The sequence below is a fragment of the Cherax quadricarinatus genome, chromosome 13 (genome assembly GCF_038502225.1).
Source record: "Cherax quadricarinatus isolate ZL_2023a chromosome 13, ASM3850222v1, whole genome shotgun sequence".
In the NCBI taxonomy this organism is placed as follows: Eukaryota; Metazoa; Arthropoda; class Malacostraca; order Decapoda; family Parastacidae; genus Cherax; species Cherax quadricarinatus.
The window spans coordinates 9,493,518-9,506,107 of NC_091304.1; the positions used below are offsets into that span (position 1 = coordinate 9,493,518).

Consider the following 12,590-nt stretch of genomic DNA (forward strand, 5'->3'; position numbering starts at 1 on the left):
CACCAAGGCAGGGTGGCCCGAAAAAGAAAAACTTTCACCATCATTCACTCCATCACTGTCTTGCCAGAAGGGTGCTTTACACTACAGTTTTTAAACTGCAACATTTACACCCCTCCTATTATTATTATTATTATTATTATTATTATTATTATTATTATTATTATTATTATTATTGTTGTTGTTCTTATTATTTTTATTAATACTCCATATATGTCTTTTGATTGCGGTAGTTTATTGCTGTAAAATATGTAAATTGTGTTTAGTTGTTGTAGCTTCCTAGTAGCAGCCTTGCCAACTGATACATAATATATGCAATATGCTCATGCAATGAAAGACTTTTGATAAAAAATATTCCCCCAAAAATGCTGACGGCTGTGCCTGCAAGATTCCCTGTAAAAAATGTGAAGTTTATTTTGGTCAGACTGGGAAAAGTCTTGAATTAAGATTATAGTTCAAAAGATTAACACTTCATCTCACTGCAGAAAGTATTTTTCCTTGATGTACAGATACATTATATAGTTTTGATTATCTTTGGCAGTGTTTTATGAACATTGCTACAGCATAAAGCCTAAGTTATTTTGAATTTGATGCACACATACATACAAAACTGAAGGGGGTAGGGGAGTTTCAGTGGGGGGAAATAAATGGGATTAAATCTGGAGTATCTGAGAGAGTTAGAGCAAAGGAAGGGGTAGCAGTAATGTTGAAGGATCAGTTATAGAAGGAGAAAAGAGAATATGAATGTGTAAATTCAAGAATTATGTGGATTAAAGTAAAGGTTGGATGCGAAAAGTGGGTCATAATAAGCGTATATGCACCTGGAGAAGAGAGGAATGTAGAGGAGAGAGAGAGATTTTGGGAGATGTTAAGTGAATGTACAGGAGCCTTTGAACCAAGTGAGAGAGTAATTGTGGTAGGGGATCTGAATGCTAAAGTAGGAGAAACTTTTAGAGAGGGTGTGGTAGGTAAGTTTGGGGTGCCAGGTGTAAATGATAATGGGAGCCCTTTGATTGAACTTTGTATAGAAAGGGGTTTAGTTATAGGTAATACATATTTTAAGAAAAAGAGAATAAATAAGTATACAAGATATGATGTGGGGCGAAATGACAGTAGTTTGTTGGATTATGTATTGGTAGATAAAAGACTGTTGAGTAGACTTCAGGATGTACATGTTTATAGAGGGGCCACAGATATATCAGATCACTTTCTAGTTGTAGCTACACTGAGAGTAAAAGGTAGATGGGATACAAGGAGAATAGAAGCATCAGGGAAGAGAGAGGTGAAGGTGTATAAACTAAAAGAGGAGGCAGTTAGGGTAAGATATAAACAGCTATTGGAGGATAGATGGGCTAATGAGAGCATAGGCAATGGGGTCGAAGAGGTATGGGGTAGGTTTAAAAATGTAGTGTTAGAGTGTTCAGCATCTGCTAGAAAAATGACAGGATGGATAATGAGAACCTTCAAAACTAGGGAGGCCAAGCCCATGATGACACTCTTCAGGTCACTTGTTCTATCTAGGCTGGAATATTGTTGCACACTAACAGCACCTTTCAAGGCAGGTGAAATTGCTGACCTAGAAAATGTACAGAGAACCTTCACGGCGCGCATAACGGAGATAAAACACCTCAATTACTGGGAGCGCTTGAGGTTCCTAAACCTGTATTCCCTGGAACGCAGGCGGGAGAGATACATGATTATATACGCCTGGAAAATCCTAGAGGGACTAGTACCGAACTTGCACAGGAAAATCACTCACTACGAAAGCAAAAGACTTGGCAGACGATGCAACATCCCCCCAATGAAAAGCAGGGGTGTCACTAGCACGTTAAGAGACCATACAATAAGTGTCAGGGGCCCGAGACTGTTCAACTGCCTCCCAGCATACATAAGGGGGATTACCAACAGACCCCTGGCAGTCTTCAAGCTGGCACTGGACAAGCACCTAAAGTTGGTTCCTGACCAGCCGGGCTGTGGCTCGTACGTTGGTTTGCGTGCAGCCAGCAGCAACAGCCTGGTTGAATAGGCTCTGATCCACCAGGAGGCCTGGTCACAGACCGGGCCACGGGGGCGTTGACTCCCGGAACTTCTCCAGGTAAACTCCAGAAGTTTGTGGTTACAGGAAAGTGGGTGCGGGAGGGAAGAGGAGCTATTGGTGGAATGATGATGTAAAGAGAGTAGTAAGGGAGAAAAAGTTAGCATATGAGAAGTTTTTACAAAGTAGAAGTGATGCAAGGAGGGAAGAGTATATGGAGAAAAAGAAAGAGGTTAAGAGAGTGGTGAAGCAATGTAAAAAGAGAGCAAATGAAAGAGTGGGTGAGATGTTATCAACAAATTTTGTTGAAAATAAGAAAAAGTTTTGGAGTGAGATTAACAAGTTAAGGAAGCCTAGAGAACAAATGGATTTGTCAGTTAAAAATAGGAGAGGAGAGTTATTAACTGGAGAGTTAGAGGTATTGGGAAGATGGAGGGAATATTTTGAGGAATTGTTAAATGTTGATGAAGATAGGGAAGCTGTGATTTCGTGTATAGGGCAAGGAGGAATAACATCTTGTAGGAGTGAGGAAGAGCCAGTTGTGAGTGTGGGGGAAGTTCGTGAGGCAGTAGGTAGAATGAAAGGGGGTAAGGCAGCCAGGATTGATGGAATAAAGATAGAAATGTTAAAAGCAGGTGGGGATATAGTTTTGGAGTGGTTGGTGCAATTATTTAATAAATGTATGGAAGAGGGTAACGTACCTAGGGATTGGCAGAGAGCGTGCATAGTTCCTTTGTATAAAGGCAAAGGGGACAAAAGAGAGTGCAAAAATTATAGGGGGATAAGTCTGTTGAGTATACCTGGTAAAGTGTATGGTAGAGTTATTATTGAAAGAATTAAGAGTAAGACGGAGAATAGGATAGCAGATGAACAAGGAGGCTTTAGGAAAGGTGGGGGGTGTGTGGACCAGGTGTTTACAGTGAAACATATAAGTGAACAGTATTTAGATAAGGCTAAAGAGGTCTTTGTGGCATTTATGGATTTGGAAAAGGCGTATGACAGGGTGGATAGGGGGGCAATGTGGCAGATGTTGCAGGTGTATGGTGTAGGAGGTAGGTTACTGAAAGCAGTGAAGAGTTTTTATGAGGATAGTGAGGCTCAAGTTAGAGTATGTAGGAAAGAGGGAAATTATTTCCCAGTAAAAGTAGGCCTTAGACAAGGATGTGTGATGTCACCATGGTTGTTTAATATATTTATAGATGGGGTTGTAAGAGAAGTAAATGCGAGGTTCTTGGCAAGAGGCGTGGAGTTAAAAGATAAAGAATCACACATAAAGTGGAAGTTGTCACAGTTGCTCTTTGCTGATGACACTGTGCTCTTGGGAGATTCTGAAGAGAAGTTGCAGAGATTGGTGGATGAATTTGGTAGGGTGTGCAAAAGAAGAAAATTAAAAGTGAATACAGGAAAGAGTAAGGTTATGAGAATAACAAAAAGATTAGGTGATGAAAGATTGGATATCAGATTGGAGGGAGAGAGTATGGAGGAGGTGAATGTATTCTGATATTTGGGAGTGGACATGTCAGCGGATGGGTCTATGAAAGATGAGGTGAATCATAGAATTGATGAGGGGAAAAGGGTGAGTGGTGCACTTAGGAGTCTGTGGAGACAAAGAACTTTGTCCATGGAGGCAAAGAGGGGAATGTATGAAAGTATAGTTTTACCAACGCTCTTATATGGGTGTGAAGCATGGGTGATGAATGTTGCAGCGAGAAGAAGGCTGGAGGCAGTGGAGATGTCATGTCTGAGGGCAATGTGTGGTGTGAATATAATGCAGAGAATTCGTAGTTTGGAAGTTAGGAGGAGGTGCGGGATTACCAAAACTGTTGTCCAGAGGGCTGAGGAAGGGTTGTTGAGGTGGTTCGAACATGTAGAGAGAATGGAGCGAAACAGAGTGACTTCAAGAGTGTATCAGTCTGCAGTGGAAGGAAGGCGGGGTAGGGGTCGGCCTAGGAAAGGTTGGAGGGAGGGGGTAAAGGAGGTTTTGTGTGCGAGGGGCTTGGACTTCCAACAGGCATGCGTGAGCGTGTTTGATAGGAGTGAATGGAGACAAATGGTTTTTAATACTTGACATGCTGTTGGAGTGTGAGCAAAATAACATTTATGAAGGGGTTCAGGGAAACCGGCAGGTCGGACTCGAGTCCTGGAGATGGGAAGTACAGTGCCTGCACTCTGAAGGAGGGGTGTTAATGTTGCAGTTTAAAAACTGTAGTGTAAAGCACCCTTCCGGCAAGACAGTGATGGAGTAAATGATGGTGAAAGTTTTTCTTTTTCGGGCCACCCTGTCTTGGTGGGAATCAGCCAGTGTGATAATAAAAAAAAAAAAATACATATACTACTATACCTCAGTCATATTATGTAATGAATTTGGGGTTTTATAGTTGCCATTAGGACAATAATGGAACTTTAGATTTTTCATAGTAATATTTATTTTAATATTTTATATTGGGAAGAAATGCCTTACAAACCATACCACAGGCAGGGATTGAACTTGTGGCGAGTGAGTTGTAAAACTCCAGGCCAGCGCATAAGCCACTGGGCCAGCTGGTTACAATAAAATTCATATAGCTAGGTATATTTATACACCATAGTGAGATTAGCACAGGCACCACTGTGACCACTAATGCAAGTTTTTACAGATGAATCTCCTGCCAGCATGGCATGATTTGTGTGCAATCATGTCATTACAACTTTGTGAGTCAAGAAATGCCTTAGTTTGATTGCATCAGGTTTGTTATACATGCGTTTAACTGAGCTGTTACCGTATAGCAAAAATCTGTAATTTGTAGGTTAACTACACATTACAGATGGAAATGGAGACATTTTATTTAATCATTTGTGGGTATATATTGTTTTCTATAACTGTTGTGCACAATTTATTAGATGCTGTCTCGGTTGCTGCAGTATTCACAAGATATGGGAGAACGAGGTTATCCTCAGATGAGCTATGAAACCTGGAAGCACATTGCTGTTAAGAAGGTAAGATCACTTGGTGTATGAATACTGTTATTTATACCTTATTTTGATTGTATTTATTTTATTAAAAAAATAAATGCAGTTCCTGTATTACCACAGTATAGGGCACTCATTCTATATTCTATCATTATCACTATTAAGTTTTGACTCGTCTATTGGCAATGCATAAATTTTTTCCACTTAATCATACAAATATTGAAATAAATACAGTGTATACATTTTTAGAATATTTGTTGCTTGGATACTTTTTTTGTGTATGTGCTGCTGAGGAGTGTAGATGGGAGTGGGTGGAGCTGCTGGTAAGGCTTAGTTCCTCTCACTTTACAGTGCAAAATGACCCACACAGGTTTATCACTTTTTTTTTTTAACAAGTCAACCGTCTCCCACCGAGGTAGGGTGACTCAGAAAGAATGAAAATCCCCTAAAAGAAAATACTTTCATCATCATTCAACACTTTCACCTCACTCAAACATAATCACTGTTTTCGCAGAGGTGCTCAGAATACAACAGTTTAGAAGCATATACGTATAAAGATACACAACATATCCCTCCAAGCTGCCAATATCCCAAACCCCTCCTTTAAAGTGCAGGCATTGTACTTCCCATTTCCCGGACTCAAGTCCGGCTATGTAAAAATAACCAGTTTCCCTGAATCCCTTCACTAAATATTACCCTGTTCACACTCCAACAGCTCGTCAGGTCCCAAATACCATTTGTCTCCATTCACTATCTAACACGCTCATGCACACTTGCTGGAAGTCCAAGCCCCTCGCCCACAAAACCACCTTTACCCCCTCCCTTCATCCTTTTTGAGGACGACCCCTACCCCGCCTTCCTTCCCCTACAGATTTATACGCTCTCCATGTCATTCTACTTTGATCCATTTTCTCTAAATGACCACACCACCTCAGCAACCCCTCTTCTGCCCACTGACTAATGCTTTTATTAACTCAACACCTCCTAATTTCCACACTCCGAATTTTCTGCATAATATTCACGCCACACATTGCCCTTAGACAGGACATCTCCGCTGCTTCCTCACTGCAGCATTTACAACACAAGCTTCACACCCATATAAGAGTGTTGGTACTACTATACTTTCATACATTCCCTTCTTTGCCTCCATAGATAAAGTTTTTTGTCTCCACATATACCTCAACGCACCACTTGCCTTTTTTCCTTCATCAATTCTATGATTAACCTCATCCTTCATAAATCCATCCGCTGACACGTCAACTCCCAAATATCTGAAAACATTCACTTCTTACTACTCCTCCTCTCCAATTTGATATCCAATTTTTCTTTATCTAAATCATTTGATACCTCTATGTTCACTTTCAACTTTCTACCTTGACAAACCCTCCCAAACTCATCAACTAATCTTTGCAACAGTATCATCAGCAAAAAAGTAACTGTGTCAATTCCCATTTTATATTTGATTCCCCATAATTTAATTCCACCCCTCTCCCAAACACCCTGGCATTTACTCCTTTACAATCCCATCTATATATATATTAAACAACCATGGTGACATTACACATCCCTGTCTAAGACCTACTTTTACCGGGAAGTAGTCTCCCTCTCTTCTACACACCCTAACCTGAGCCTCACTATCCTCATAAAATCTCTTTACAGCATTTAGTAACTTACTACCTATTCCATATACTTGCAACATCTGCCACATTTCTCCCTTATCCACTCTATCATATGCTATTTCTATATCCATAAATGCAATAAAAACTTCCCTACCTTTATCTGAATACTGTTCACATATATGCTTCAATGTAAACACTTGATCTACACATCCCCTACCCACTCTAAAACCTTCTTGCTCATCCGCAATCCTACATTCTGTCTTGCCTCTAATTCTTTCAATAATAACCCTTCCGTACGCTTTTCCTGGTATACTCAGTAAACTTATTCCTTTATAAATTTTACAATCTCTTTTGTCCCCCTTCCCTTTATATAAAGGGAGTATACACACTCTCTGCCAATCCCTAGGTACCTTCCCCTCTTTCATACATTTATTAAACAAAAATATCAACCACTCCAACACTATATCCCCCTTTGCTTTTAACATTTCTGTCATGATCCCGTCAGTTCCAGCTGCTTTACCCCCTTTCATTCTACGTAATGCCTCACGCACCTCCCCCACATTCACATCCTGCTCTTCTTCACTTTTTAATATACGTATTTATTAATAATTCTTTCATTCTACTAGAGCTTCATTTTGTTTGCCCCTTTTTTTCCCCTAAGTATTTCTTCCCCTCCACATACATTTAACACCACAGCTGCCTCCCTCCAAGGTAGGGTGAGCTGATGAAGAAGAAACCACAAATATTTGTTTGAAAATCAAAGGCTTGATCCTCCATAAGGGATGTGCCCTGTCTCCTTTAATACATGACTGGAAAGAATAGTGATCCAGCCATGTGGTTGGGTACGATTTTTTCCCTGTCTACATATTTACATATTGTATCCACACAAACACACACATGCAAACATAAAATATAAATTTGGTCTTTCATGCTCAACGATGAGGCAAAATGTCACACTTTACAGGGCAGGATCTATTTTTTGGCATCTTACTGACTTTTTATTTGTATTTTTGTAGGTGACTCAGCATAAATCGTAATAAGCATTTAGCAAGATAGTGCAAATGGCAGTATACTGTAAAGTGCACATAAAAATTTTAAAGGATTAAAGTAGTTTTCATCTCTTTTGCTATTACTATAACTATTTCTAAATGAACCCAAGTCAGTATAAGCTAAATTATTAACTTTAGAGGTAAAATTTCTGCAGCCTGTCCCTGACTGCAGTCTGTATTGTACAATACATGTTGTGGAACAGTTACTGTGAAGCTCAGGCATGGCTATTTTCTTTTTTGATATTTCACACAGATGGGGCTAAGTGTTGAGTGCAGTATGGTCGTCTTCTTTTCTTGTCTTCTCTTCTCCAAACTACGGCCTGGCCGTGATCGCAAGCTAGAAGCTTCTCTTGCATCTGCTGCATCACAAAAAGACAGAGGTGAATTGTAATTAAGTTTTTAATTTTTTTGATGAAATGGTTTGACAGTAATGACATGAGTGGTTTCATGTATATACAGTAGGTCCCCCATTTAGGATGCTCATTTACTCCTGAAAATTGTTTCAAGTCAAGTGTTCAGAACTTGGAACCTACATTATTTTTCTCATAGACACCCACTACATAATCAGAGATGTGTTCCTAGGCCATAATATTTCATATATAATTTCATAAATTTTTTATCTAAGCATATTTATCACTTACAAATAGTATTAAACTTTGTTTAAGGATAATACAATGCAGCATCCCTCATTTTATACTCTGGTTGCTTTGCAAGCCCTTCATGGCTATACCAAGTTCAGTCAGGCCATCAACATCTAGACATCAGAATCTTCATTGAACTTTGTGAACCATATATTGCATATGTTCTAGGTAGTAGGTTGGTAGACTGCAACCGCCCAGGAAGGTACTACTGTCCTGCCAAGTGAGTGTAAAACAGAATCCTGTAATTGTTTTACATGATGGTAGGATTGCTGGTGTCTTTTTTCTGTCTCATAAACATGCAGGATTTCAGGTACATCTTGCTACTTTTACTTACACTTAGGTCACACTACACATACATGTACAAACATATATATACACACCCCTCTGGGTTTTCTTCTATTTTCTTTCTAGTTCTTGTTCTTGTTTATTTCCTCTTAACTCCATGGGGAAGTGGAACAGAATTCGTCCTCCGTAAGCCATGTGTGTTATAAGAGGCGACTAAAATGCTGGGAGCAAGGGGCTAATAACCCCGTCTCCTGTATAAGTTACTAAATTTAAAAAGAGAAACTTTCATTTTTCTTTTTGGGCCACCCTGCCTCGGTGGGATATGGCCTGTTTGTTGAAAGAAGATGAAGAATATTGCATATGTGGAATTAATGATAGCAAATCCACATAAAGCAAGGAAGAGTGTATACAGTACAGCTCAGTGCAGTAGATTTGTACGAATGGCTCACACCTCTCTCAAATTGCAACTGATTCACTACTCTTAACCTATTCTCACCACTTCCTTACTGCTGTAATTGAATGTGTGGTGTGGGAGGAACTGGGTGCCAGATATGTAAGGAGGGCAGCTGTACAGCCTTACCCTCTCGTTCTTGCTCCCTCCCTCTCACAGTGTATCTGACTTAAGACTCTGCTGTTATGGTAAGGATAGCACGTGTCAGGGTTTATAGTGTGGAAAGGTAATGGTGAGGAGGAAGGTATGGTATGAGTGCAGCAGCGGCAACCATCACAACCCAACAGAACCTCATACAGTAATTATTTTTATCTACATTTCTTAACCCCTTAACTGTGGCATTTCTGGAAAATAATATTCCTGTGAATGGCAAAGATTTTGAAAAAAAAAAATCTTACAGTTTGAAAGAATGCATTTTTTAAATTGATTAAGGCTAAAATGAGTCAAAACTGAGAAAAACTGTTTTACAATGTGCAGAAATTGGCTAAAACTGATGTGCTGTTGGCAACATTGGCTCTAAAGCGCCAGTTAGCTATTTTGATTTCCAGTTTTTCTAAGCCAAATAAGCTGTGATTTAAATTTTTTTTATATGCACTATTAATCCTTTTTGGGGTCAGTCCTGTTGTATCACAGCTTTTGAAAAAGACTACTATGTAGGCAAAACGTTTTGAAATAAAGATATACCATTACCATGGAAGGAATCACAACAATAAAATACATGATTGCAAATGTGAAAAATACCAGTGAAAATAGGAAATAAAACATGAGTGCTTTTATGTGCTTACACACACGATCTGCTGAAGATATAATAAATAATACATGTAATAATAATAATAATAATAATATCTTTATTTCTACAAGTACATGTACAAGGTATACAGGCCTAGCTGATATCAATGACAAAATACTATATAGAAAGCTGCTTGTTATGCAGAACATTTCGGGCAAATTAGGTCATTTTTTTATTAACTTAAAGTGTATACAATGGATTGTTTAACGTTTGAGAGGATTATAGACATTGAGAGTAAGTATACAGGGAAACCTTGATTTTCGTTTGCCCTGGTTTTCGTTGAATTCGGTTTTTGACGACTTTTTTCGTCAAAATATTGTCCCAGTTTTCATTTGTCACCTTGGTTTTCGTGCAGGTAAACATTAAAATCACTAAGAGTGTCCCTCTAATCTTAACACCATAGTAATAATACTAATACATAATAATAATCACTCTTGGGCACATTAAATGTCTTATTTTATGTTAATATAGACATTTGCATTTATCCATCTATGATATTTACTTCAAAATTATATAAGAAACACATTACATAGCATATATACATGCAATGTTTATATGCTATGGAGGGGTGGTAGTCGGGTGGATGGAAAACATTATGTTTTCTCTGGTTCAGCACCAGGGAAAACGTGTATGAATCTGCATTGGCTCAGTTACCTCCTTTAATATGTAATGCTTTTGTTTACAATTCTCAGCATGAATTATTCATTACTTCTCCCTTTGTTTATGATGGCATCTAAAGGTAGTAGTTAGAAACGATTAAACTCAGTGAACACAATATGTCGGTGGTAATAATATGGCTCTGGGCCGCATTAAATATTGTGTAGCTATGTAGGTAGGTGCAGGTATGTAGCCCAGTCGGACTACATACCTACATCTACCGGCTACCTACACCTGACTTCCTACAAATAAGTACTACTCACCTCTCGTCCTACATTAAGACTACAAATATTTTAAGGTAAGTAATGAATGTACTATGTATGTATTTTACTTTTTATTGTGTTTTTTAATGCCTAGTTCTAATACTAACTTAATATAAGTTATTGTAAGCTTGACAACCCTATGCCTGTTGTAGACTCTATTGTGGCTTTGGAGAAGTCCATGGGGTTGGATGTGAGTGGCCAGGATGTGGAAGAGTTGGTGGACAACCACAGGGAACAGCTAACCACTGAAGAGCTGTAACACTATAGTTATACTCTATAAAATGTATTTTTTGTTAATATTTTAGGGTGTCTGGAATGGATTAATTGGATTTACATTTTTTCTTGTGGGAAATATTGTTTTAGTTTTCGTCGAATTTGGTTTTCGTCAGACTCTCTGGAACAAATTAAAAACGAAAACCGAGGTTCCACCTATGTTCGTGACATTGAGCAAATGCATGTATAGCTTTTACATATTTATTTGGGGCTGGGATAGGTTAGGGAGATAAGGTGTTTTTTTAATGGTAGTTTTGAAAATGCTGGCTGAGTCAGTGGTTTTGGAGATTTCTGGCAGAGAGTTCCAGACTTTGGTCTCTTTTATGTACATTGAATTTTTTAAGAGCTTTGGCTGGACATGGAATATCATAGAGATTTTTGTGCCTAGTATTATGTCTGTGAGTCCTGTTGCAACTATCAAGAAAATGCTTCAGGTTGGGATTTATATTAGAATTTATTGTTCTGTAAATGTAGGTTGCACAGTAGTATGAGTGAATGTTTTGTGTAAGTAGGTTTTGGTCTTTGAAGAGTGGGGGTGTGTTGTCTAGCAATGGACTGTGTGATCATTCGCACTGCAGCTTTTTGTTGGGTTATTATTAGTTTTAGGTGATTTGCTGTTGTGGATCCCCAGGCACAAATGGCATAGGTGAGGTAGGGGGTAGATCAGTGAATAGTATAGTGTAAGTAGTGCTGTTTGTGTTACATAGTAATGTATCTTTGAGAGGATGCCAACTGTTTTGGATACTTTTTTCATGTTGGATATGGGTGTTGAATTTCAAGTTGCTGTCAAGATACAGACCCAGAAATTTTCCCTCATTATGTTTAACAATAAAGGTATTGTTAAGCATAATGTTAAGTTGGACCTCATCTGCTCTGCTCCCACACATAATGTAAAAGGTTTTTGTCAGTATTAACTGTAAGTTTATTTAGAGTCCTCCCTAAACTAGGTACCATGATTCCTGAGGTGTGTCAGGGTCTCCAGCACTGGCAGCTCATGGAAATTTAGAGCTCATCATGAGGGTTGTAAAGATTATGAGTATGATGACCAGGTCATATTTTTATTGTAGCCTTATGCCTATTTTCCAGTAAGTTGCCTTCTGGAGACATAAATATGCTGCACATTGAGGGTAGTGTACCTTCCTGTAGACAGTTAACCATGCTAGGTCCTCTGGAGAATTACACTTAGGTCATTTCTTCATAGGGATGCTCCGTACTATTCAAATTGACATTGATTTCCTACACAAGCTATGATCCCCTCTCTATTCTGTCTGTGTTTCCCACAACACCACCATCTCTCTCCCTCTATCATCACTTTCACCTCATACATACATAAAGGTGGTGACCCTACAGATGTAAACAACTATAGGCCAATATCAAACTTACCATTGCTATCCAAAATCTTCGAGAAACTCGTGCACAGGAGACTGTATTCATTTATAACGGCACAGAACATACTCATCCCCTGCCAATTTGGATTCAGGAAAAATAAAAGCACTAATGATGCAATTGTAAAAATGCTAGATCTGCTTTACACAGCATTGGAAAATAAGGAATATCCGCTAGGAATTTTTATTGACCTAA

The 12,590-nt window shown here is 38.8% G+C and overlaps 1 protein-coding gene across 11 annotated transcripts in view; it reads left to right on the forward strand.

Moving 5' to 3' along the window:
- LOC128688666 (TBCC domain-containing protein 1) overlaps positions 1-12,590 on the forward strand; it is a 91,434-nt gene that overhangs the window by 22,950 nt on the left and 55,894 nt on the right. For all 11 annotated transcript variants that reach the window (XR_008407039.2, XM_070084474.1, XM_053776599.2 and 8 more), the window contains exons 3-4: positions 4,913-5,008; positions 7,903-8,029. Coding sequence is in view for 10 of the 11 variants with exons in the window: in XM_070084474.1 (XP_069940575.1) it covers positions 4,913-5,008; positions 7,903-8,029 (223 nt within the window). In the remaining variant the exon portion in view is untranslated. The remainder of the gene's footprint in view (positions 1-4,912; positions 5,009-7,902; positions 8,030-12,590) is intronic.